The 26,280-nt window shown below is 47.6% G+C and overlaps 1 protein-coding gene across 51 annotated transcripts in view; it reads right to left on the bottom strand.

The window, feature by feature from the left end:
• Dscam (Down syndrome cell adhesion molecule) overlaps nucleotides 1-26,280 on the bottom strand; it is a 60,375-nt gene that overhangs the window by 16,787 nt on the left and 17,308 nt on the right. For 11 of the 51 annotated variants that reach the window (XM_026439945.1, XM_026439917.1, XM_026439914.1 and 8 more), the window contains 5 exons: nucleotides 20,870-21,002; nucleotides 8,857-9,293; nucleotides 7,098-7,354; nucleotides 6,698-7,010; nucleotides 3,219-3,521 (listed from right to left, as the gene is read on the bottom strand). In XM_026439945.1, the coding sequence (XP_026295730.1) occupies nucleotides 3,219-3,521; nucleotides 6,698-7,010; nucleotides 7,098-7,354; nucleotides 8,857-9,293; nucleotides 20,870-21,002 (1,443 nt within the window). 51 annotated transcript variants of the gene reach the window in all.

A 26,280-nucleotide genomic window follows, 5' to 3' on the forward strand; every position in this document is an offset into this window, starting at 1 on the left:
GTGCAAAACTCGTTTGACGTGCAAGCGTGCTTGTTTCTTTCGGTATATATACCGTTCACAGCCAACGTGGTCGAGTGGGTGACGTTTCCAGCCCTGTTCGTCGCGACGCACGTATACTCGCCCGCGTGTCTCGCCGCAACGGACTCGATGCTCAGTGCGCTCATATGTTTATTGATCCTCGTGATAGTTAAGTCCGGATCGTTGAAACCTATCGCCCTACCGTTAAACTTCCACACGATCTCTACCGGAAAGTCGCCTTTCATTATCGAACAGGTAGCCGAGACCATGTCGCCCGAGTTTGCCGGTCCGTCACTGATCGAGAACGGCCCTATATGCGGCGCAACTACAACGACAACGGAAACTTGCTTTAGCACAATCTTGTTGAATCCAATCTTGATTCGTCTCATTCCTCGAGAACGAGAAAGGGAAACGAATTCGTTCTCGTTCGAGATATACCCTTCTCTCCCCTTCGACGAGGTAGGATACAGGAAGGAAGGAGGGAAGGAAGGAAGATGGTTGCGTGCATGCACGAAAAAAGAGAAGAGATCGAGATCGCGGAGGATTTGGTGTACCGTTGACGGCGAGAGTTGCGGAATAACTCGTCCCACCGGCTGCGTTGCTGACAGAGCACGTGTACTCTCCCGCGTGTCTCGCTGTCACACCGTCGATCGTCAGCAGGCTGACCCGCTTGCTGGTGTTTACTATCGATATGTCGTAATGATTACGCGAGATCGGCTCGCCGTTCAACGCCCACTCTATCTGGATCGGGTGATCCCCTTTCACCACCGTGCACGTTGCCGTCACGGTGTCCCCCCAATTCGCTGGCCCCTCTCCGATATCGAACGCCACGATTTCCGGTGCAACTGTAGTCAACATAATATATGTATATTTATATATATATTTGTATATTAGAAAAAGAGCGTAACGAGCTTTCGTGATCGACGATGATGCTTGAATAATCGGCGTCCATGACTTTCTGATGGAATGAAATGAAAAGAAGGAAGAGGGAGATTGGACGAGGAAAAGAATGGAAATTTAGATCTGTTAGAGAGTTTGTATCGCGCATGCAGATATCGAGAGAGAGAGAGAGAAGCAAAGAGATGGAGATGAATCAAGGAGAGAGAGAGAGAGAGAGAGAGCACGTGTGTATATTTGTGTACCGTTGACGGCCAAAGTCGCGGTAAAACTCGTGCCACCGGCGGCGTTGCTCGCCATGCAGGTGTACTCCCCGGCGTGACTGGCCGTCACAGCGTCAATAGTGAGCAAGCTGACACGCCTGCTGGTCGCGATCGATATATCGGAATAATCGTGGGAGATCGGCTCGCCGTTCAGGGCCCACTCGATCTGTATCGGAGGATCGCCTTTCAACATGGTGCAGGTTGCGGTGACCGTGTCCCCCCAGTTAGCCGGTCTCTCGCTGATCACGAACGGAGCTATCTCGGGCGCAACTGAAGGACGAACGAGGATCGATCGATCCGGTCAAACACGATTTTCATACACGTGCAACAATATTGGGCCCTCGCTCGAAAAAATTCCAAGCCTCGACCACCACCGACACCTAGGATAGGAAAAGAAGAGGAAGGGGTGGTTGAAGAAGAAGGAGCGCAAGGAGAGGAGGGAGAAGAAAGAAAAAAAAAAAATTGTACCGTTCACGGCGAGGATGGCCGAATGACTGGTCGCTCCAGCCTTGTTGGACGCCGAACACGTGTACTCCCCCGCGTGCCTCGCGGCGACCGACTCGATGCTAAGGATGCTATTCTTTTTCGTGGTCGCCAGAATATTAATATCGGAACGATCGCGGCCGATCGGCTCGCCGTTCAACGCCCACGAGATCTCGATCGGTAAGTCGCCCTTGAGGATGGCGCACACCACGGAAATCGAGTCGCCCCAGTTAGCCGGCTCCTCGGTGATCACGAACGGAGCTATCTGCGGTGCGACTGCAACCCAACACTTTCTTTCTCTCTGCTATCCATCCATCTGTCTATTTCTCTCTCTCTTTTCACGAAGAGAGAGAGATCCCCACCCCCTCCCCCAGAGAGACCACCTTGCTCGGAGAAGCGAAAGAAGCGACGAGAAGGATCGAAAGAAGGAGGGGAGATATACACGAGTTCGTTTATTTCGAAAGTGTCTGTCGAGTGTAGCGTTAAGTGTACCGTTCACCGTCAATTCCGCCGAATAGCTGGTGGCACCGGCCTCGTTCGAAGCTACGCAAGTGTACGTTCCCGCGTGACTCGGGCTGGCCGAATCGATGGACAGCAGGCTGTTCCTTTTCTTAGTGATCACGGATATCCGGTGGCTCTCGTCGATAGGCATGGAATCGAGGGCCCAGCTGATCTCGAGCGGGGAATCCCCGTTGACCACGGTGCACACAGCCGACACGGAATCGCCCCAATTCACGGCCCTGTCGGCCATTTCGAACGGGGCGATGCGCGGCGGCACTGTCGACGTGATAACAATCGGCTAGACAGATGGCGTGGAAACGTGTCGATACACGCGAGTGTCGTTTAAATGAAAACATACCGGTGTACGGTATACGTGCACTAGTACAGGTAGTATATATCTCGGATGGAAGAACCACGAAAGGAATAGTCATAATTTATATGTGTGTGTATATACAGAGTGTTTATAAAAATGTGGGATACCTATGGATTCTTATGATAAAAAAAGTATATCCGATAAAGTTTAATTAAGGAATTATGAGGATTTTAAATTTGTATTAGATAGAGGTAAATATACTTTTTTATGTACAATTGATTATTTTTGTTATTTAACAAAAACTTATTTCGAATAAAAAATAACTAATTTGCACAATTAAAATTTTTGTCTCAAATGATATAAAAAATGTTGCATAGTTACATTATCTTATAAATTGTATCCTGAAATATAAATAGACAAATTGATTTTAATAATAAAAATAATTTATCTTTTGAATTATCAATTGCATATAAAAAAGTATATTTATTCCGAAAATGCTTACAACTCCTCGATCAACTCCTCATCGAACTTTTTTCACCTCTTCGAATCCACCAAAACTACCCCACAATTTCATAAACATATATACACACCTCCATATTTTTTCACCATCACTGTAACAACGTCGCGTATTGCCCTCCCCCGTGCATCGCACAGCCGACCAACCACCCGATCGGTTCGCCCGCCACCACCACCCGATCGCCCCCCCGTAACAACAACAAGGCCTCGACTGTTGTAGGGCGTACCGTTCACCGAGAGGACCGAGACGTGCGTCGCGGATCCGGCCTCGTTGGTCGCTGTGCACGAGTACTCGCCCGCGTGTCTCGCGGCAACCGAGTCTATGGTGAGCGTGCTGATCCGTTTGCTGCTCCTTGTCACCACGATGTCGGGAATTTCGTGCTCGCGCCCCGCCTCGACACGCCTGCCGTTCAGCGACCAGGCGATCCTCACAGGCAGATCGCCCTTGATCACGGCACACTGAACGGTGGCCATCTCCCCCGCGTTCGCCGCCTCGTCGCCGAACGTGAACGGGGCCAGTTGGGGCCCCACTGCAAGTAGCGCAAGTAGCGAACGGCCTTTGAATCAACGCGGAGCTTTTTCGAGAAGAGGGGAAGAAGATAATTCGCGTGGATCGTCGAAGGGAAAGTAATAGAATGAGTATGAAGGATGAGATTGTGAAGAAAAGAAGGGAAAGGGAAAGGAAAAAGCGGAAGAAATCCTTGTCTTGTCACCTCCGCCGTCGCCTCGAATCTTTGGTAAAGATATTACGATCATCTACGACGGCGTTGGTAGACAACGTTTTTTCTTCTTGATAAACATCGTTACACTATACTGCGGAAGTACAACAAGTTACCAGAGAAAGAGAGAGAGAGAGAGAGAGCGAGTACAAAAGCGATTGAAAAACGCGCCGACCGATTTATCTGGGATCGAAAGAAGAGAAGGACGAGGAGAAGGAGGAGGAGGAAGATCGTTACCCCTCGTCGAATGGGTCGGCGCGCTCTTTAACAGCCACGTTCGTAACACAATTGGCAAGATTTATCGTAACAATACTCGAGATACAAGTCGAGAGAGAGAGAGAGAGAGGAGGAGAGAGATACCGTTGACCGAGAGGACGGCCGTGTGGCTGTCGGATCCGGCGGCATTAGACGCGATGCACTTGTATCTTCCTGCATGCCTCGCCGCAACGCTGTCGATGCTCAAGAAGCTGACCCTCTTATTAGTTATGATATTAACGTCCTGCCTGCTCGAGTCTACGGGGGTGTCGTCGAACGTCCACGTCAAATTGACCGGGAAGTCGCCTTTCACGATCGTGCAAGAAACCGACAGCATCTCCCCCGAGTTGAGCGGATCGTCGCCGAAAGAGAACTGGAGGATCTGTGGCGCGACTGCGCGACCGACGCGGAAAGGAAAGAAAAGAAAAGGGTGAGAGAAGGGTTCGCAGCGCTTCCATCCGCTTCATCATCCGCGCACAGATCCGATAAGGAACGACAGGAGGGGAGGGAGAAAAAGGGATAGAGAGAGGGAGGAGAAGGTTTTCCTTCTTTTCCTTTCTTTTTTTTTTCTTTACGTGCGATGGAATCACGCATGTACCGTTCACGGTTAGCCGGGAAGAATGCGTGGTGGCGCCGGCGCGATTCGACGCGGAACACGTATATTCCCCGGCGTGGCTCGCCGCGACCGACTCGATAGTGAGCACGCTGTTTTTCTTGTTGGTGCTTCCTATGACGACGTCGGATCCGTGGTGGCTGCCGATCGGGGTCCCGTTAAACGCCCAAGATATCTCGAGCGGTTGATCGCCCTTGGCCACAGAACAAGTAACGGAGACTAACTCGCCCCAGCTGGCCGCCTCGTCCCCGAAAGCGAACGGCAGTATTTGCGGGGCAACTGGAAAATTGACGAGCAGAAAGGAGCGAGGAGGGGCCGATGAAGCAGCTGCTCGATAACGATCCATCTTTCTTCCATCTAACGTTTCTACTGGTTGGTATGGCGGTGAGAAGGCGGAAGCTCGAAGAAAGAAAAGAGAGGGTGATCGATTCGATCCTTTCGAAAGGAGACAACGGTGGATGGACGGATGAAGGAAGCGAAGGAGGGAGGAGAAGGAGGAGGAGAAAGAGGAGGAAGATCGAAATCCGTACCGTTGACCGTCAAGGTCGCCGATCGACTGACGGAACCGGCGAGATTCGACGCGGAGCAGGCGTACTCCCCGGCGTGCCTCGCTGATACGCCGTCGATGCTCAGCGTGCTCAGATGTTTGCTGATCCTCGTCACGGTGATACTAGGGTCTCTCGACGTGTCGATCGCTACGCCGTTGAACGCCCACGATATATCCATGGGCATGTCGCCCTTCAAGATCGAGCAAGGTACGGACACGGAGTCACCCGAGTTGGCGACCTCGGCATTGAATGCGATCGGTAGAAGCTGCGGTCCAACTGTGTGTAATCGATTAATCTCTCTCCAATTGCCGATTAATCTAATGTCGTCTCGGGAGAGAGAGGAGAAGGAAGGAGAGGGAGTGGAAGAGGGTTTTTCTACGGTGCTGTCTTTTTACCAGAATTGTGCAGAAAACGAAAGATAAACGTGTATATATATGTATATATACACGCGTATATAAAAGAAAAAGATATAGGAGAGGATAATAGTCCCGAACCATTGACGGTGAGCGTGGTTGAGTGGGACGCGGTTCCAGCCGCGTTTTCGGCGGTGCAAACGTACTCCCCCGCGTGTCTCGCGGTGATGACCGAGATCATGAGCATGCTAACGCGATCCGCGACCTTCTTGGCAAGCACGCCCGAGGAACCGCCCATCTCCTCTCCGGGATAGCTCCAACGTATGTTCAAAGGCAGGTCACCGGTCGGTACGATACACTGCAGGTTTGCGAACTCCCCGGCGTTCATCGGTAGCTTGGTGAACGAGAACTGCTGTATCGTGGGCGGCACTGAGGGTGGAGGATCGATGTATGGACGTGTGATGACAGGTGTGTCGTGTACGTCACGTGTACCGACGTGTTTCGACGTCGATGGATCGGCTGCGTTCTCCACTCTTTTTCTTTTTTCTTTTTTGCTGTTACTGGACGAATGAGAGACGAAAAGAAAACGAGGGAAGCCGATCCATTAACCCGTCGATGTACGCGTACGTCGATTCAGGGACACGGTACTCTGTGCAGCATTCGATTCGAAAACGCGAGGATGCATTAAACTTTTCTTACGGTCGGTGCGCGTAGCCACCGCCATACCAACATTCCAACGAGAAGCATCTTTTCGACAGACGCGCGGATATAGCAAGAGCGTTCCATTGACGGGGTCCGTGTCCGTGTCGCGCGATTTCTCTCGATTTTTCTCGCGCGTGCTACACCGATCTTTCGACGATTATCGGATTACCGGTAATTCGATCTTATCGAGATCGTCGATAAGCGTCGGGATTCGCTGAAAGAGTGGTTATATTAGAGCTGCAAGATAAGAAACGTTTATCGTATGTAACGTTCGTCGAATCGTCTAACACCTGGATACAACCTGAAAAGAACGTTTTTTAACGCGAGATACGATTCATTATTTGTATATCGAACGTACGCGTTTCTTCGTTCAAAAAAAAAAAAATAATAAAGAAAAAGCTACTCTTTCGAAAATACATATATATATCATGTTTCTCGAATCTCGGTCGAATTTAATCGCGAATAAGACTCGATCGGTAACTCGTCGAAAGTAAGAAGGGATACGAAGAAACTTACCCATCACTTGAACCTCCAACGTTCCCCTAGCGCTGTAACCTTGAGCGTTTCTCGCGACGCACGTGTAGGTAGCCTGGTCGCTCATCCTCTCCACGTTCTCGATGATGAGGGTACCGTTCGGGAAGACTTTTTGTTTCCTGTTGATCGGCAACACCCTCGTGTCCCTCTCCCACACGATGCTCTCGATCGGGTATCCGGCAACCGGGCAAGTGACGCGAAGAGTTTCACCGGCAACTATAGCCTTCTTGTCCATGTGGCGAATGAATGGGAGACCGTAGACGTTGAGACGCGCCGAGTGTTCCGCCGATCCGACCTGTAAACCATCGCAATTCGAGATTAATTATTTTTTTTTCCTTTTTTCAATTCTCGTGAAGGGTGAAGGAGGAAGGATTTGCCTTGCCTTGGAAGCTGCGATACATTTGTACAATCCACCGTCGTTCGTGTGAGTGCTGGATATGTTGAGATGGGAGACCACGTCGCCGTTCACCGTCACGTATTGGCCAACCTGAAGCCGTTCCGTGTTGGACAAACGTTTGCCGTCGAGTTCCCAGGTGATCTCGGGGGTCGGATTACCGCTAGCCACGCATTTCAGGAACATGCTAGGTCCCGGTTGAAGCGTCTCCTCGGCGAATGCCTGGCGAATCTGCGGGGGTTCGACTGCGGGTGTGAGAAATATTTGCGATCAAAACTGCCTCCGTTTAAATGGAAACGAGTGATCTAAAATCTTAACGATAGGTTTCGCGGATCTTCGATTTTAAAAATTCTGAGTGTTATTCTTTGGATGTTATATTATTGGTTTTTAATGATACGATAATGCAGCATGTATATATTTCTATTCCTTTTTTTTTTTGGATTATTTATTATTTCTGATGATGATGTATAATTATTTTTATGCAAAAGCGACGTCAATTCGACGGGTTGATTTATGTAAATTGATTATAAATAAGAAAAATGAAATGAGAATAAATACATTGGAATTGTGATGTGATAACGAATAATCTTTTCAATGGTGAATTTTGCAGAGAAAAGAAGTGATTTTTGAAAGAGAATCTGTCTTATAATTTTATTGAAAGAATAGTTTCATGTAAGAGATAATTTCAACAGCGCGTTTTGTAAAAAAAAAAAAAAAAAAAATACGTGCTATTTGGAAGCTTAGCAAAAATTTTATTTTCGTAATATGAATATTTTGCCTATTTAGCTAAGTCTTCGAAAAGTATGGAATTGATAAAAAAGAATAATAAAAAGGATTCTGATATAAACGAATTATTCGAAAGGAAAAATTTGACAATATCAACGAAATTGAAGATTCACGAATGAAAATTATCGCAATATATACAGTAAAAAAAAAGAATATATTATTTCAAATATTGAAAACGAAAGTGAAATAAAAGATGCTGATAATGAAGAAAATACCGTGGATCCTCCTGTAAATAGCCTCTTTCACGTGTTTTATAATTGTTTTTAAGTCTGGATATTACATATAAAGAGATCTTTGGAGTAAACATATCTCGAAAGAATTTTCTCCTTCAATTTGAAGAAGTTGGACAGTGACCGACCAACAAAATATTAACTTCGATTCATTGTCTGGGATCTAAATATATTTGCATTAAATCCAACGAGTATATATGCGGAAAATAAACATCCAAGACAGAATAAAAACTGTATTGAAAATATACATAATAAAAATAAATAAAAATCTATTTTGGATTTTAAATAAATAATTTATAAAAAATTGCATTTTAATATACTCGTCAAAAAGACGGATTTAAGTAAAAAAAAAAAAAGATATATACTCAATCCAATGAGTATATATGCGGCAAGAATATATCTAAGAAAGAGTTTACATGTAAAAAAATGTATCGAAGACAACAGTAAATAAAAATCTATTTTAGATTTCAAATAATATACATTATCATAATACCCGTAAATCTAGTGTTAAATCCAACGGAAAAAATATATCCAAGACAAAATTTACATGTAAAAAAATGTATCGAAGTTATTTTAGATTTCAAATAATATACATTATCATATACACTTGTCAAAAAAACAAATTTCAGTAAAAGAAAAAAAAAAAGGTATATACTTAACGCCCGTAAATCTAGCATTGAACGAAAAACCTTCCCTCTATCCCATTCACCCCCCTATATAAGAAAACTCACATCGTCCACCGAGTTTGAGTTCCGCCGTGGCCTGCGCGCTCTCCTGATCGTTTCTAACGAAGCACTGGTACATCCCCTTGTCCTCCTTCTTCACGCTCTCGATCCTCAGCACAGCCTCCTCCAGTCCAAGCGGTTTCCCATCCTTGAGCCACGAGACGGTCTTGATCGGATTCCCTCTCACGTTGCAAGTGAAGGTAGCAGGTCTGCCGAAGTCGATGGTCTGCGTGCTAGGCTCGATCTCCGCACCCAACGGCGCCGTCACCGTCAACACCGTCTCCACGCTCTCCCCGCCCACCGAGTTGTTCACGATGCAAAGATACTTTCCCGAATCCTCGACACGCGCCTCCCGGATGATCAGTGTCCCGCTAACCTGGCGGACGCGCTCGTTCAATTGGACCGGTTGGCGGCGGGACGAGCCCTCGATGAACTTGTACCATCTGAAACGAGACATGGCGCGCGGCGTTCTCGTCATTTGCGATTCGGTCGGCCGCATTTTTTTTTTCTCGAATTTCTCGAAAGAAAGAAATCCTTTCCTTCCTTCCTTCCTTCCTTCGGATGGAAACGAACCGAGCGAATAGAAACAGACGTTCGACACGAAGATGAATTCAAATGAACCGAGTGTATCGAGTTATATACATGTGTATGTATGTATGTCTCTCTCTCTCTCTCTCTCTCTCTCTCTCTCTCTCTCTCTCTCTCTCTCTCTCTCTCTCTGTGTGTGTGTGTGTGTGTGTGTGTGTGTGTGTGTGTGTGTGTGTGTGTGTGTGTGTGTGTGTGTGTGTGTGTGTGTGTGTGTGTGTGTGTGTGTGTGTGTGTGTGTGTATTCAGAGGTCGCCACGCACGATCGGTGCGTTTCTATTCGCTTCGAGTTTCTTTCCCATCTTCCGAGTATATATATGTATATATATATATATGTGTGTGTGTATATACATACATATATATATATAGGCAGGGCTTTGGGCGTCTCTGGGCGCGGGCTTTTTGCCTCTACTGCCGGCTCATTAGCGCGTGTCTCGCTACGACACAAGTACGCAAACTTAATGAAAAAGAGAGCTCGAGACAACAGCTGGAGCGTAAATAGCGGTCGTGAAGCAGAGCAGGTCGGAGGGGATACGGGGTGGGGGTGGAGGGATTTATTACGAAGGCTGGCGAACAACAACACAACAGCGACAACTTGGTTACTGGAGGGGTGGGGAGGGAAAAAAAAAAAAGAAAAAAGGAAGGAAAGAGAAGCGCAAAGAGAAGAAGCGTAGGTTTCTCTCTCTCTCTCTCTCTCATATACACTCGCATGTCGGAGAGCGAGAGATCGGTTCTCGAAGGGGGAAGAGAAAGAGGCGATCGTCGTCGGCGACGATTTAAAGGGATTAAAAAGAGGTCAAGTCTCGATCCTCGCCACGTGGTGAGCGAATGCAAATATAATTCCCGACTAAGAGGGACGACGGATTCGGAGAAGAGAGCTCGAGAAGATTCGAAAAAAAAAAAAGAAAAAGAAAAGTGGCAACTGCTCTCTCTCGATCGTGATGAAACGAAATCGGAATAAGCTGCCTGCCACACGCTTGACACGTTGAAAATGAAAAGAAAAAGATACACATAGATGGGGGAGCTCGGATCCGGGAAGAGAGAGAGAGAGAGAGAGAGAAGGGATGGGATAGGAAGGCAATCGAGCGACACGAAAATGTAAAAAATTGTGCAAACAGACAGATCGCGCGACATTGCAATTACGAGGGGGAGGGACAAGATCACGAAAGACGAAATTAATCCTGTGGCAAAGCGAGAGAAAGAGAGGGTGGTGGTGGTGGTGGTGGTGGTGGTGGTTGTGAAAAAACACGAACGGATGAACGGAGGCACGAAGGTGGCGAGGACTTACCAGCCAGATATCGTGGGATCTTATTGGAGGTGTGCAGGTGCAGGGCAACATTGTTGTTGGCCCCTGTTTGATCGGGGTGACACCCTCTCAGGCACCGAAGGTTACCGAAGGAGAAGAGGGCCCGCATCCTTTTCAGAGTCGCGCGGCCTAGCGTCCGTCACCTATTCTCTGTGGGGGGTTGCGTGCGCCACGGGGGAGGGGTTCCAAGTTGGCGCTGAAAACCAACCAATTTTCTCCCATTTTCACCAATTTTTTCCTCTCCTCTCTTCCTTCCCTCGCGCCGCAATTTCCTCTTTCTTTTCTTTTCTTCGCATTTTCCTTTCGCATTTTCTCTCAACAGCCGCTCGTAAAATCGCGGAGAATGAAAAAAAAGAAAAAGAAAAGAAACGAGAGACGACGAAGGAGGACGAAGAACGAGCACGAGTTTGTTGCGCGAAATAAAATCGCCGATAAAGGAATTCGAAATTCTTATCGGAGACGAGGAAACCTGTGATATTATCCTCTCTCTCTTTCTCTCTCTCGCTCATCCGTTTCCTTCTCTTCTTTAAATCGTTCGCGAGATCTCACAGCTGCTTATTCCTTTCTTTCTCTCCTTTTCCTCTCCGTGTTCCCTTCTCTCTCTTTCCTCCTCTTTTTCCACTCGAGGCTACCTCTGTTCTCGTTTCGCCCTCATCTTTTTTTTCTCTCGCGGCAATTTCCACCCTATTCGTCTCTCTCTCTCTCTCTCTCCGTACTCGTTCCGCCTCTCCGTCGAGACTCGTTCCTCCTCGTCGACTTCTCGGATTTTTGCGGATTTACCGCCACCCGACACCCGGGGTAGAGGGTAAGGATGGAACGCTTCGAAAATAGGATCCGTGCTCTGCGGAGCAAGACCAAACGACCAAACAACAACAAAAGAAAAAAAAGAGAAGCTATATATAATATCGGAAATTTGTGTGTTTGTACCTAGAGATCGGGGCAGGAAAGCCTTGTGCCGCACACGCCAGCGCCAGAGACTCGCCCTCTACCCCGCGGTACTTATTAAGGCCGTCTCCAGTCCCTTTTGGGCCAGTACGACCGGACGGTTCTGGAAATCGATATTCGGTTCATCGCCCGGATAGAGTGAACAACGATTCACTCGTCGACCGAAAAAACAAACGACTTCGTTTCGTCCTTTTCTCTACGTTTTCTCTAGATTCGTCACCCTCTCATCGTTGATCGTTAAGATTAAAATTCTGGCTCTCCGCGAGGAGGAGGATCTTATACGTTCTTTTCTTTGCAAAAATTATCTTTCGATCAAAGTTACTTTACGAGACCCTCCTTCTCGCCAGAAATGAACCTCTACGTACCTTCTTCTTCTCCTTCTCCTCTTCCATGGTCAGACTATCTCAGACGTGTCTTTCGAAACATGATTGCATGCGTACTTACCCGACGAGGCCGATGATCCGAACCTGGATTATCGAGACGACGACGACGACGATCGTAGCCGCGAGAGACGGGGAAGGGGGGAAGGGGAAGGGATGCTACCTTGCGAGGGGGACGGGGAATCCTTGGAGCGAGTGGCTCAACGCGACATCCTGACCTCTAGCAGCCAAAACCACTTCCCTCTCGAACTTCTTGCCCGACGTGCGCGGAGCTATCTTGCTCGTGCCCTCTGAAACACGCGAGAGGAGGGGTACCTTGTCGCTGGGACGGGGGATCCCTGGGTGGTGCAGTCGAGGGCAGCCATCGACGGCCCAGGAACGTCGACGAGCTTGCCGCCCTCGTAACGTTCACCGGCGACACGCGGCGCGACGTTGCCTGTCGGCTCTGCAACAACCGCCATTCAAACGCCGCCCTTCCTTTCTCCCGACTCTCCCCCCTCCCCAGAAATCGAATCGAAGGGACGAAGAGTTCATTCGGGTAATAATAACCTGAAGGTGGGTGCTGGGAAACCTTGGACGGGACACGAAAGGCCCACCGTTCGATCGACCAGGACGTCCCTCTTTAAACCGGTCACGTCGTTGTCCCGCACGTTCGGGCGCATAGTGGTCCGCGGCTCTGCAACGAGTACGCAGGGGGAGAGGCGCGTCGATAAAGATGGAAGGGAGGGAAGGACGAAGACCGATCGACGGGAGCGGGCGCTCACCTGTACAAAGGCGGAGGACTGGCCTGAGCCTCGCACAGCAACGTCAAACCTTGCCCCTGCACCTTTGCCAATCCGTCGAATTTCGATCTAGGCGGCAATCGAGGAGGGCTACTTCCGACAGGGTCTAAAAGAAAAGACGTGGAACGCCATGAACCGAGCCACCGATCCGATCGATCGATCTTCATATACATATACATATATATCTTCACGCCTCGAAGATAAGTTCGAATGGAAGGAGGGAAGGGAGACGGCCAAGATTCCCTCATCGAGCGTACCTGAAGATCGGCAAGGGGTGCGCCTGCGCCTGGCACAACGCCGCCACGGAACCGCGCGCGGGCAACGAGAGGACGGTTATTTTCGCCGTGGCTGGTACTTTGGGCGGCGCGCCGCTCACCGGCTCTGAACACGAAACACGATTGGAGAGGAAGATAATTCGCGGACCCGATTACCTAAAGGCTGGAAGAGGGTGGCCCTGCGCCGGGCAAAGCATCGTTACCGGCCCGTCCGCGTGGCTGGTGAGAACGTCGTACTTGGACGTGGACGCGACTCTCGGCTTGGCACCGTTCACAGGCTCTGCGAATGAACGAATCTCGAACGAATCTCCTGCCAGTCACTGACCTGAACGCGGGAGCGGGGAACGCCTGGGCGTCGCACAACAAACTGACCACGGCCCCGCTCGCCACCTCGAACGCGTCCGACTTGGCAGACTTTGGAAACTTGGGCGACACCCGGCCTGCCGGCTCTGACGGTTTTTTCAAGAAACAGAGAAAACAGAAGGTGACTCCTCGTCTCTCACGCGCGCGCCACCGCCTTTCCATGGTGCGAAAAAGAAACGGGGAGAGGAGAATTACCTGTGGGTCGGGGGAGGCGACGCCTGAGCGGCGCAGGTGATCGCGACCGAGGACCTCGCCGCTCTCAGGTAAGTGACGCTTTTCGCGTCGCTCTGGAAGGCGGGCGCCTTCGATCCCACGGGCTCTGGATAGCAATCGAAAAGAAGAGGAGAGATATCTTTCTTTTTTCTTTTACCTGAACGACGGAACTGGGAAGCCTTGGGCAGGGCAAAGCAACGTGGACGATCCTCCCGCGGCGCGAACGAACGAGTTGACGCGATCGTCGCTCGAGAATTTCGGCCCCTTCGCTCCCAACGGCTCTGCAACGTTCGCGCTTATAGGATCGAAAACGATAATACCTGAACATCGGCACCGGGTGACCCTGCGCCTGGCACTGAATCGCGAATCCCGCCGCGGCTCTCGTCTTCTGCCACCGCTTCGCGTCACCGGTCACGGACGGAGCCTTGCTTTGCACCGGCTCTTCCAAAGAGAGGAGGAGGAGGAAATGAAATGAAGAAAGGTATGTGAAGAAAAAAGGGAGGATTTCCTGTCGTTTACCTGAACGTTGGCACAGGGTAAGCCTGCCCTTGGCAGAGGATCACGATGTCGGCACGGGTGCGCCTCTCCATCAGACTTCCCTTCTCGCCGAGTATCGACGGCGCTTTGCTACCGACCGGTTCTATCCGTGGAAAGAGAGAGAGAGAGAGAAAAAAGAATCGTGTCGCGTGATCTAGATTTACCTAGAGTTGGGCACAGGATATCCTTGCGCGGGGCACGTCAACACCACGCTCGATCGCGCACCGATCTCTTTCCAACCCCGTTTCATCTCGCCGGTCAGCGCGGGCGCTTTGCTGCCGATCGGCTCTGATCCCACGGAAACGAAAATGATACGAACATAGGCGATGTATGTATTTCCCTTCAATCGAAATTTTTTCGAAAAGGAACGATTTACCTAAAACTGGGCACGGGATAACCCTGAGCCGGGCAGAAGAGAACGACGGTCGACTCGTAGGCTTTCTCCTTCCAGCCGCCCTTCAAGTCACCCGTCAACGCCGGCGCTTTGCTCCCGACCGGCTCTAATTCCAAAGATTTTCTTGTTTTCTTTTTTTTTTTAAAATAATTTTTCATCGAACGAGAGTGTTTACCTAAACGTGGGCACAGGATGAGCCTGGGCCGGGCACGAGAGAACGGCGCTGGACCTCGCTCCCTTCCTCAGCCAACCGCCCCTCAACTCGCTCGTAAACGCAGGCGCCTTCGTCCCGATCGGTTCTAATCGAGTTCGTTTTGCGTACACGCATGCGGTCAACATACACAGAATATACACGTGGCGGTTAATGGTGTTAGTGGTAGTGATAAGAGAAGAGCGAGATGAAAGAAGGTGAGGTGAGATGATCCCGATTGATTAGTCACGTTGATTGGTGCGATTTGGATCTGGGTGGAGCTTCCTTTCGTAAAGAAGGATTCGTATAGAATTTTTACCTAAACGAGGGCACGGGATAGCCCTGCGCTGGACAGAATATCACGACACTGGACTCGGCCTGGATTTGCAACATTATTCCTCTAACGATCCCCATCAACGCCGGCGCTTTGCTCCCGACTGGCTCTAATAAGTGGACACACGAAAACAACGAAGCTGTCAACGGAGCTTTAACACGCTGGCTGGGTTAATACGTACGGATAATTGGAGGGATGACCCTGTCATTCAAGAGGATTCATTCAAAGGAGAGCGATCGATTCTCTTCCTCGATCTCTCTCCCCTACAGATACTTTTTTTTTTTTACCTATACGAAGGGACGGGATATCCTTGAGCGGGGCACGGCAACACGGCGCTGGATCCAGCCCCCTTTTGCAGCCAGACGCCCTTCACATCCCCGCCGGTGAACGCCGGTGCCTTGCTGCCCACCGGTTCTAACAATGCACAACACGCGACGAACGAGGCAGAATTAATCGTTCCGCTTTGAGCGGCGGGGAAATGGGAAGTGGCCGATATTCGCCTCGTGGACGAGGGCGAACGAGAACAAGGCCAAGGGGGCAAAAATCGCGTCGATCGAATCTAGCACAGGTATTGCAATTATCCCGAGGGCGCTCTTAAGTTACCTAAACGAGGGCACGGGGTATCCTTGCGCGGGACAGAAGAGGACGGCATGGGTGTCCCCTTTCGCCTCCATCCAAACCCCCTTTAAAGTGCCGGTGAACGCAGGTGCTTTGCTGCTCACCGGTTCTAACGAGAATATAAAAAAAAAACTGCTTGCTTCTTTTCCATTGATATATGTACCTATACGTTGGAACCGGGAACCCCTGAGCGGGACAGAGGAGCACGACGTGGCTGTCTCCTTCCGTTTCCATCCATCCGCCCTTTAAAGTGCCGGTGAACGCCGGCGCTTTGCTGCCCACCGGTTCTGATCGAAACGTGCGAAAACGAATACGTCTAAACGATTTAACTTAAACTCTTTCTCGCGTTGTTTATATGTGTGTATATATATACCTATGCGAGGGGACGGGGAACCCCTGGGCGGGACAGAAGAGCGTGAGATGTTGGCCGATAACACGCTCGTACCACGTAAGCTTCGTGTCGCTAGAGAACTTTGGCTTCTTCGATGCGACCGGCTCTGTCGATAAGAGAGAAAGCCGTGTCTCGCTACTACTCGTCTAACGATTAATTTCCTTTTTTCTCGAGGCATACCTATGCGAGGGGACGGGGAACCCCTGGGCGGGACAGAGGAGCGTGAGATGTTGGCCGATAACACGCTCGTACCAGCTGAGCTTCGCGTCGCTCGAGAACTTTGGCTTCCTCGAGGCGACCGGCTCTGTCGATAAGAGAGGAGGCCTTGCTTCGATATATGGATATACACTCGTTCGACGATTAATTCTTTTTGTATATATATATACCTATGCGAAGGGACGGGGAACCCCTGGGCGGGACAGAAGAGCGTGAGATCTTGGCCGACGACGCGATCGTACCAGGACTTCTTCGCGTCACTCGAGAACTTTGGCTTCTTCGAGGCGACCGGCTCTGTCACAAGGATTAGCGAAGAGCGAGGCCTTCGAAACTGTTTTTACCGGATTAACGGTGTATCGGGTTACGCCACGGAAACACGATACACCGAGAGATTCGCGTCCGACCGGTCGCGTAATGGACTTGTGGTGTCATTAACGTTTCTTCAAACTCGAGAACAGCCGCGTTTTAAAACCGTTTGCGCTCGTTCGTCGCAGCAACGGATTCGAACCCGCGCGTTTTCTTACAGTTGAAACGATTTCACGCACGAATTAATAACGCGTAAAACTATTGTATTTTAATATTTTACGTGTCTTATGTGCGCGTAAAGAAAGAAAATTTATGGAATATTAAAATCTCTGTGTTGTCGTTTTGTTCGATACTTTACGAAGCGATTACCAAGATGCATCCTCAAGTTTGTAAATAGGGCAATAGCACTTTTCCTTCTAACTTTTTTTATTGTATAATTATTTCTTTCGCTATTTCATTAATAAACTTATTAATGAGTTGCTTTCTCTGTCGTTAATCTCAATCAAACTCTTCTCGCTCCAATTGAATTCATTACCACGCTCACGAAACTGAAAAACTTTGAAAATAATATTTCTATATCTTTGAGATGAGATTATAAATCTACGATATTCTGTTCGAATTCGAGGAGCGCAAACGGTTAAATTTTTTCCACTCCGATTTTCGATTAAATGGTACCTGGTTACGGGAACAGGATGCCCCTGGGCGTTGCACGGCATGCTCACTTTAGTCCCCGACCTACGAACGAGGAGGAACGATTTAACGTCCCCCAGGAAGGCTGGCGCTTTGATCCCCATCGGCTCTGAGCAAAGCACGCAAAAAGTAACCAAGTCAGTGAACAACAGGGAAATTCCGTTAAAATTTTTCCAACCCCCGGGAACAGGGTTCCCCTCGATCTTAACAGAGGAGAGGAGAGGAGAGAAGGGAGAGACATTCGTTTCTATTCCAAGTGGGCCAGTTTCTTCGTACCTATACACAGGAGTAGGATGACCCTGGGCATTGCAAGGAAGACTAACGTCCGTGTTCGCTCGCCGCACCAATAGAGAAAGTTTTTGATCCCCGGCAAAGGCTGGCGCCTTGCTTCCAACAGGTTCTAACAAACAATATACATCGATCCTTTGGATTATTCTCGCTCCTGTTGTTTCCTCGTCTCGTCTCGTTTATTTTGATCGATCGATTCATTTTCTTTTACCTAGTGGTGGGCGCAGGGCTTCCCTGCGCGGCGCAAAAGATGGGGACGGGTTGGCCCACGGATCGGCCGATCGTCCGGCTCAGATCGTCGGACGTGAATCGGGGCGACCTTGCTGCGACCGGCTCTGAAATCGATCGATTCAAGTTCGCTCTCTTCCCTCTCCCCGCCCCACCCCTCTCGATTACCTGCTAGTCGGCACGGGGAATCCCTGAGCGCTGCACGCGAGCACCACGCTCGTGCCCCTCCGCCTCGCGTATTTGCTCAGGCTGTCGTCGCTGGAGAAGATCGGCGACTTGAACCCGACCGGCTCTACGAAAACACGCGCCGCCCCTCGAGTCAAGTAAGCCGCTTCGTTTCTTTTTTTCTTTCGACACGATTTCGAGACGTGGTTATAGAGAAATGGTACTTTTATACTTACGCCTCGAAGAGACAGAGAGGAGGGAACTATGTATTGGGATTGTTGTATTTGGAAGTCTGAATGATGAATCGCTGGAACAGTGGTTCGAACGATGTATCGAAAGTGAATGAAATGGGCGAAAACGTTGACAGATTAAACGAGATACAGGCGTATGCAAGCAGAGAAGTAACTGATCGGTCATGTTTTCGTGATTTGGTTGGGAAATATTATTAAGAATTTAAATTTCGAAACGGTTTTAATTTAATTTAAATTATCGATAAGTTTTTTTATATTATTTTCACTTGATATCGTTTAAAATAAAAACCTTTTACTATACTATATTAAAATTAATTCTGTTTACAGCCATCTTTGATATTTATGAATTATTCTAATCCATCTTATGTATATTATAATGTACGCGTTTCTGTAATTATTTATTTATTATATTTTAGAAAAACAATCTTTTCTCTTATCGGTACGTAATATTTATAATAATTTATAATAACTTTAGAATATTCCGTTTCCAATTGTCAAAGTCCAGTTTATCGTACGTTTATCAAATTCGAAATACTTTCCTGCCTGCTATCCGATTTCTTAAAAGTTTCACAAGTATTTGCGATGTAAATTTTTTAAATATACATTTAATTATTATATTCAGTATTTTTACTTTATCCCTTTGTGCTCCAGGCCGAACAACGATTCCACACATTTTCTTGGGTAATTTAAAATGATTTCAAATTAACGTATAAAGAAAGAAAATTTGTCGGATATTAAATTTTTAAATTAATTATATTTAAATTATTATTTATATATATATAAATAATTTCGTTATTCTGTGAAACTTGGACGAAAATGTATTTTCGATCCGCGTTCTAACTTGATATCAAAAAAGAAACCTAAAAACCATAATACTCGTAAGATTATCCCAAAGAAGAATCAATTAATAAATAAATAAATATCGTTCGCTTCTGGAGCGCAAAGCTATATCGCATACTCGCATTTTTAATTTTGGAATCCACACAAAGAATCCGAAATAATTAATTTTCAAGTTTCGAAGCATCGTTCGACGCTTCGGAAAGGACTCAAAGGGATCGCTTTACCTGGTCGTCGGCACGGGGAATCCCTGAGCGTTGCACGCGAGCACCACGCTCGTCCCCTCGCGCCTCGCGTACGCGCTAAGCGTGAGATCGTTGGAGAAGATCGGCGACTTGAATCCGACCGGCTCTACGAAACGAAAGAAGAAAAAAAAAAAAATTCGAAGGGAAGAAAGGAAAGGAGGAAGAAGGAGGAACAACGAGATCGAAAATAGAACCCTGCGAGATTACCTGGTCGTCGGCACGGGGGATCCCTGAGCGCTGCACGCGAGCACCACGCTCGTTCCATTCCGCCTCGCGTACGCGGTCGAACTGAGATCGTTGGAGAAGATCGGCGACTTGGACCCGATCGGTTCTATCATCGAGGAAAGGAAAAATGATAGAACGCGGGAAAATATACGGCATCTCTTAATCTTTGCGTACCCCGAATGCTCACAATCGATCGAAATTGAGAAATACGCGAGGGTTACCTGGTCGTCACGCGAGCACCACGCTCGTTCCATTCCGCCTCGCGTACGCGGTCGAACTGAGATCGTTGGAGAAGATCGGCGACTTGGACCCGATCGGTTCTATCATCGAGGAGAGGAAGAATAATAGAACGCGTTCCATTCCGAAAATATACGGCATCTCTTAATCTTTGCGTACCCCGAATGTTCACAATCGATCGAAATTGAGAAATACGACACGCGAGGGTTACCTGGTCGTCGGCACGGGGAATCCCTGAGCGCTGCACGCGAGCACCACGCTCGTCCCCTCGCGCCTCGCGTATTTACTAAGGCTATTGTCCGTGGAGAATATGGGCGACTTGAATCCAACAGGTTCTGGGGAAGATATATACACGTGTATCGGTGACGAGAATTACATTTCCAATATATATATGGATGTGGATATCGATCGACAGAGGCAGCGAGATTAGAATTAACGTAAAGGCAATCGAAACCGACACCTCCCCTGATTGGGAAATCGTGGACCGCGGTTGGCGTGTTAAATATCTCTTCTCACCTCGAAATTGGAACGGGGTAACCTTGGACAGGGCACGTCAAACACGACGCGTCGCCGTTCCTCCCTTCCATAAACTCGACCTTACGCACGTAGGGCAGTTTCGGCTTGGAGCTAGAGGTAGGCTCTGAGGGAGGAAGAATTACGCTCTCTTCCACTTTTCTTTCTTTCCTTCCTTCTTTCAATTACTTTACCGTGTGACGGGGACAGGGAACCCTTGGGCGGGGCAAGTCATCGACACCGAGGCGGAGCTAGCCGTCGGCCTCACCACCTTTATGTCCGCGTTCGTGAACTTTGGCTTCGCGCTGGACACAGGCTCTGACAAAACCGGCAAAACACACATCCGGACGGACAATGACAAATTCCATCGATCGACATTTGTAAACACTGGGACCGGGTATAATATCTTTCGCGAACTCCATTTTTAGAACTCTAGAACTCTGCATCCCTCCTCCCCCTTATCCTCCTTCTTAATCGACCAACTCTTGCGTCAAACGCTTACTACCTGAAGACTGGAACGGGGAACGCCTGGGCTGGGCAGGGCAAGGTGAGAGGTTGGTCGCGTGACACCGTGTAAGTGGTGAGGGTGCGCGAATTCTCCGTCATCGGGAATTTCGGCTTGGCGCCTGCTACCGGCTCTGCGAGGGGAAAAATCACTTGGATAAAAACCTGTTCGCCTCTCTTTCCTCGAGGGACAGGATCCAGATCGATGGAAAAGAAAGGAAAGAGAAGGAAGAGGAGACGATTTACCTGAACGCGGGCACGGGGAATCCTTGAACGGGGCACAAGAGAGTGGTAACGGTGCCCATGGCCGTGCTGGGATTCGTCGATTTCACGTCCAGAGCGGTTAATTTCGGTTTCGAGCTCGACACTGGTTCTGAACAGAGAGAGAGAGAGGAGAGAGACGATCCCTTCGCTCGACTTACTTGAAGATTGGGACGGGATACGCCTGCGCGGGGCACTGCAACGTGACGCCCCGGCCCTGCCGGGCCTCGAACGTTCGGCTCTTGTCGATCGTGGAGAACTTTGGCTTCGCGAACCCGACCGGCTCTGGAAAAAGCAAGCTCGGGACCAACGAGGGAGAAGACGTTCCACGATCTTTTTCACTATCTTATTCGCCCGACTTACTGGGACAGGGAAGGAAAAGAGAGACTCCTCCTGTTTCTCGTCGTGGAGACCTACCTAAACGTGGCGACTGGAAACGCCTGCGCGGGGCAAAGCAACGAGAACCCCGTGGCTTTCGCCACGCGTAATCCGACGTCGTTCACGGATGGAAACTGTGGCCTGCTGCTCGAAGCCGGTTCTAAAAAAACACAACGCGAGACGTTCTACGGAATACATCCCGGAATATGCTGGAATAGGGGACTCCTCTTTGCATATTCTCTCTAAAAATCGCACGCTTTTCTTTCGCTCCTACCTATAGACAGGCACTGGAAATCCTTGGGCGGGGCACAGAAGGGTGACGCTTTTTCGCGAGGAGGCGCTGAACCGTAGAAGATCAGTCGGCCCGGATATTTGCGGACGGGTGCTGGACGCAGGCTCTGGACGGAGAAGAATTGAACGAGTCGAGTGTTACCTGTAAGACGGAACTGGGAACCCTTGGGCCGGGCACAGCAACGTCATCGCGCCACCCAACGCCATTTTGAACGCTTGCAAATCGGCCAACGAGGGGAATTTCGGCCGCGTGCTCGCGACAGGCTCTGGAGAAACGACCAAGGTATCTGACATCTATATCCACCACTATGTTTCTTCACCGTGTGAAAAGATATGTATACTCGAACTCCTTCTCCTTTACCTGAAGGCTGGAACTGGGAACGCCTGAGCCGGGCACAGCAACGTCATCGCGCCACCAAGCGCCACCCTGAACGTTTGCGAGTCGGCCAACGAGGGGAACTTCGGCCTGCTGCTCCCTACGGGCTCTAACGTGGTGGAGAAGTATTGGATTGGCAACTAAGTAATTGCGGATTTTTTTTAGAAAATCAAAGACAATTTTTTCGTGGAACTAAATAACTTTAATGTATTCTGTAATGTGTTGCCCATTTTGATCAATGACCTTTTGCCATCTTTTAGGCAGCATCATAATCCCACGTTCGTAAAACTTGTGGTTTTTATTAGCGAAAAACTGAATCAGGTACGATTTGATATATCATCATTATTGAAATTTTTACCGTTCAAGGAGTTTTGTAAAGATCGAAACAAAAAGTAATCGGATGGTGCAAGGTCAGGACTATATGGTAGATGTGACAAAACATCCCGACCAAGCTCCAATAATTTTTGCCGAGTGACCAAAGATGCGTGTGGCCTTGCATCGTCACGATGGAATACAACACCTTTTCGATTTGTCAATTCGGGCCGCTTTTCTTCAACCGCATTGTTTAATTTCGTTAGTTGTTCGATGTAGACAACAGAATTGATCGTTCGGTTGAGTGGTAAGAATTCGAAATAGACAATTCCTTTGTAATCCCACCAAACTGATAACAAAACCTTGTTTCGACGAATACCAGCTTTTGATGTTGTTCGAGCTGGTTCACGTGGCCTACTCCACCATCTTTTCCGCTTGATATTGTTGCAAACAACCCATTTTTCATCGCCAGTTATCGGTCGTTTTAAAAATGGATCATTTTCATTACGTTTCTTTAGCAAATCGCAGCTGTTAACGCGTTGCGTTAAACGCTTTTCTTTCAGTTCGTGACGAACCCATGTATCGAGTTTTTGAACATAGCCAAGTTGTTTTAAGCGGTTTTCGATACATGTATGCGATACACGAAGCTTCTCTGCAATCTCACGAGTTATACTATGACGATTATTGCTTCGATTAGGTCGTCATCAACTTCAACTGAAATCCGCAATTACTTAGTTGCCAACCCCAACAATAGAAGAATAGAGACGTGGAAGAAAACAAGAGGACAATCCCTTGGACATACGCTCGATCGTTTGCCCTACCTGAACGCTGGAACCGGGAACGCCTGGGCCGGGCAGAGCAGGGTCAAAGGTTGGCCGAGGTGTACCGTGTACGTCCTCGAGTTCTCGGTCATTGGGAATTTGGGCTTGGTCGCGGCCACAGGCTCTGGGTGGAGAAGAGAACAACGACAAGGGTCATCGAGTCGAGCGTTGCCGGGACAGGGCGACTTCCCCTCACCTGTGCCAGGGGACGGGGAATCCTTGGGCGGGGCAGAGGAGCGTGAGAGGCTGGCTCAGTGACGAGACGAAGCCACGGGAATTGTCCACGGTCGGGAACTTGGGCCTCGCGCTCCCCATCGGTTCTGCGAGCAGTCGAAAAGAACAGGATTCGCGGGGATTCGCGCGTAAAAGGGACAGGGAACCGTCTGTGGAAACAGCCTTCTCATTCTTCTGTTAAGAATGAACGGGGTTTACAACAGTTCATTTGATCGATAATGTTTATTCGTGTTTGATTTTTTTGGAATTCGCTTCGTAAGCTGTTTGTAATCTTGATGTGGAATAATAGTTTTCATCTCAAATTAGAGCGAGTTTGAATGTTTCAATGTTTCTATGAGTTTTGTAAGCATGAAATTACTTTTATTCGAAAAGAAATTAATAGATAGAGGAAGCAATGATGAGGATGGAAATGAAATAAGAGGCGAATAATAGATAGGGAATGTGAAAGCAATAGATTTTTTCAAAACTATGAAATATTGAAAATATGAAATATCTCTAATGAAATATTATCTCAAATTAGAGATTGTGATCGCGAAATGTTGTTTTCAATGTTTCTTTGAGTTTTGTAAGCGCGATTATCGAAATTACTTTTATTCGTAAAGAAATTAATAGATAGAGAAAGCAATGATGAGGATGGAAATGAAATATCTCAAATTAGTGATCGCGGGAGAAAGACGATATCTTCGGCAAGTTTGAAATGTTGTTTTCAATGTTTCTTTGAGTTTTGTAAATAGATAAAGAAAGCAATGATGAGGATGGAAATGAAATAAGAGGCGAATAAGAAGGGAATGTGAAAGCAATAGATTTTTTTAAAACTCTAATGAAATAGCTAATGAAACAAATAATTATGCAATAATTAAAAAATTAGAAGGAAAAGTACCATTGCTCTCTGACAAACCGAGGATGCATCTTGGACTTTAATATTCAATAATCTTTTTTCTTTATATGTAAAGATATATAAAATATCGAAATATAAAGGTTTTACGCGTTAATTTGACGCTGGTTCGATCGAGTGAAACAGGCAAAGGGTTAAATCTATTTAAGCTCGAACTCTCCGAGCATCGATATTTATTTATTATACTCGACCCTTTTAAAATAACTTAAGCTAGATTTTTAGGTATAATTTTACGAAGCGTGGAATAATGCAACGTCGAACGGTTAGATTTATCTCAAATTAGACCGCGGATCGAAGAAATACATTTTCGGTTTGACTGGTCGAAATGGATAGAAATATTATCTTCAAAGTTTTCTTTTAAGTAAACGACGATTTTTTAAGTTAACGAAATTATTTCTATCCGTTAAGAGATCGATGATAGAGAGATGGAAATAGCGAAAAGAAGGATATAGAATGAATGAAAAATAAGAAGTAATGGAATAGGTGAATGCGAAAGCATTCTATTGCAAGCTTTGTCTTCGATGAAATAAGAAACGTGAAAAATATCCAACGATATTTGCCCAAAGGATACATCTTGATAATTATCAAAACATCGTGCTTAATATTAAAACAACTTTACATAAACTTTAATATTCCACAAATTTTCTTTCTTCGCACTTAAACACGAAAATAAGTTTCACACGTTAATTTGCGTTAAATAATAATTTCTTAATTTAGCCAAGAAATTCGCCAAGAAAAAACGCATGAATTAACACGATCAGTTGTTAAAAAACGAACAAAAAAACTGTAGAAGAAGCGACAATGCCGCGAACAATCCCCTCGAATGCTTATCTACGAGTGCCCTACCTATAAGACGGGAGGGGGAATCCTTGCGCGGGGCAGAAAAGCGGCAAGCTTCCGTTCGTGTTCGTGGCGAGTCCGATTAGGTTGATCGTTGTTGAGAGTTTGGGGCGGGCGCTCGCCACTGGCTCTGCGAATCGAGCGGTGGATCGAGAAAAAAGAAGAAGAAGAAGAAGAAGAAGAAGAAAAGGTGCATCCATCCGATCTTACTCGCCCCGTGACTTACTTGTAAACCGGGACAGGGAAGCCTTGGGCGGCGCACAGCAACGTGGCCGGGCCGTCCTTCATCGTGCGGAATCCCCTCGTGTCGTCGATCGTAGGAAATTTCGGCCTCACGCTCCCAACCGGCTCTGAATTTCACCAAAACGCGATCGCGTTCAAACGCCTCGTGCCGAGAACACGACAGGGAACCCCTGCATCCGACTCGATTAACCGACGTGTATGTATATGTATATAGGGTGTCCTAGAATTCAAGCAAGACTCGAATTTCGTTGGAGAAGAAAAGGAGCGAGGATTATTAGAAATGGAAAGAATAATTCTTCGCTTTCAATTTTTAAAAAAGTTTTTGTTTCGAATAAGATTATGTTCAACTGATGTGTATGTATATGTATGTATATATAAGGTGTCCTAGAATTCTAGCAAGACTCGAATTTCGTAGAAGAAAAGGAGTAAGGATTATTAGAAATGGAAAGAATAATTCTTCGCTTTCAATTTTTAAAAAAAGATTTCGAATAAGATTATGTTCAAGGACGAGATGAGAATTGGTTAAGCGAGGAAATAATCGTATTTGGGGTTCAGAAAATTTAAGAGTGATCGTTGAGAAAGAAATGTGTGAAACATGTCAGTGTGTTTTGGTTCGGATCGTTCTTCTTCGAAAGCGCGGCTGGTCAGGCAATAACGTGTTGCTCGCTGCCGCGATAATCCAGTTTTTGGTGTAAATTGGAAGATACGGACGACATGTGGTTTCAACGAGACGGTGCCACATGCCGTACAGCCCGAGAAAC

Source organism: Apis mellifera, linkage group LG4 (assembly GCF_003254395.2).
Source record: "Apis mellifera strain DH4 linkage group LG4, Amel_HAv3.1, whole genome shotgun sequence".
Classification (NCBI taxonomy): domain Eukaryota; kingdom Metazoa; phylum Arthropoda; class Insecta; order Hymenoptera; family Apidae; genus Apis; species Apis mellifera.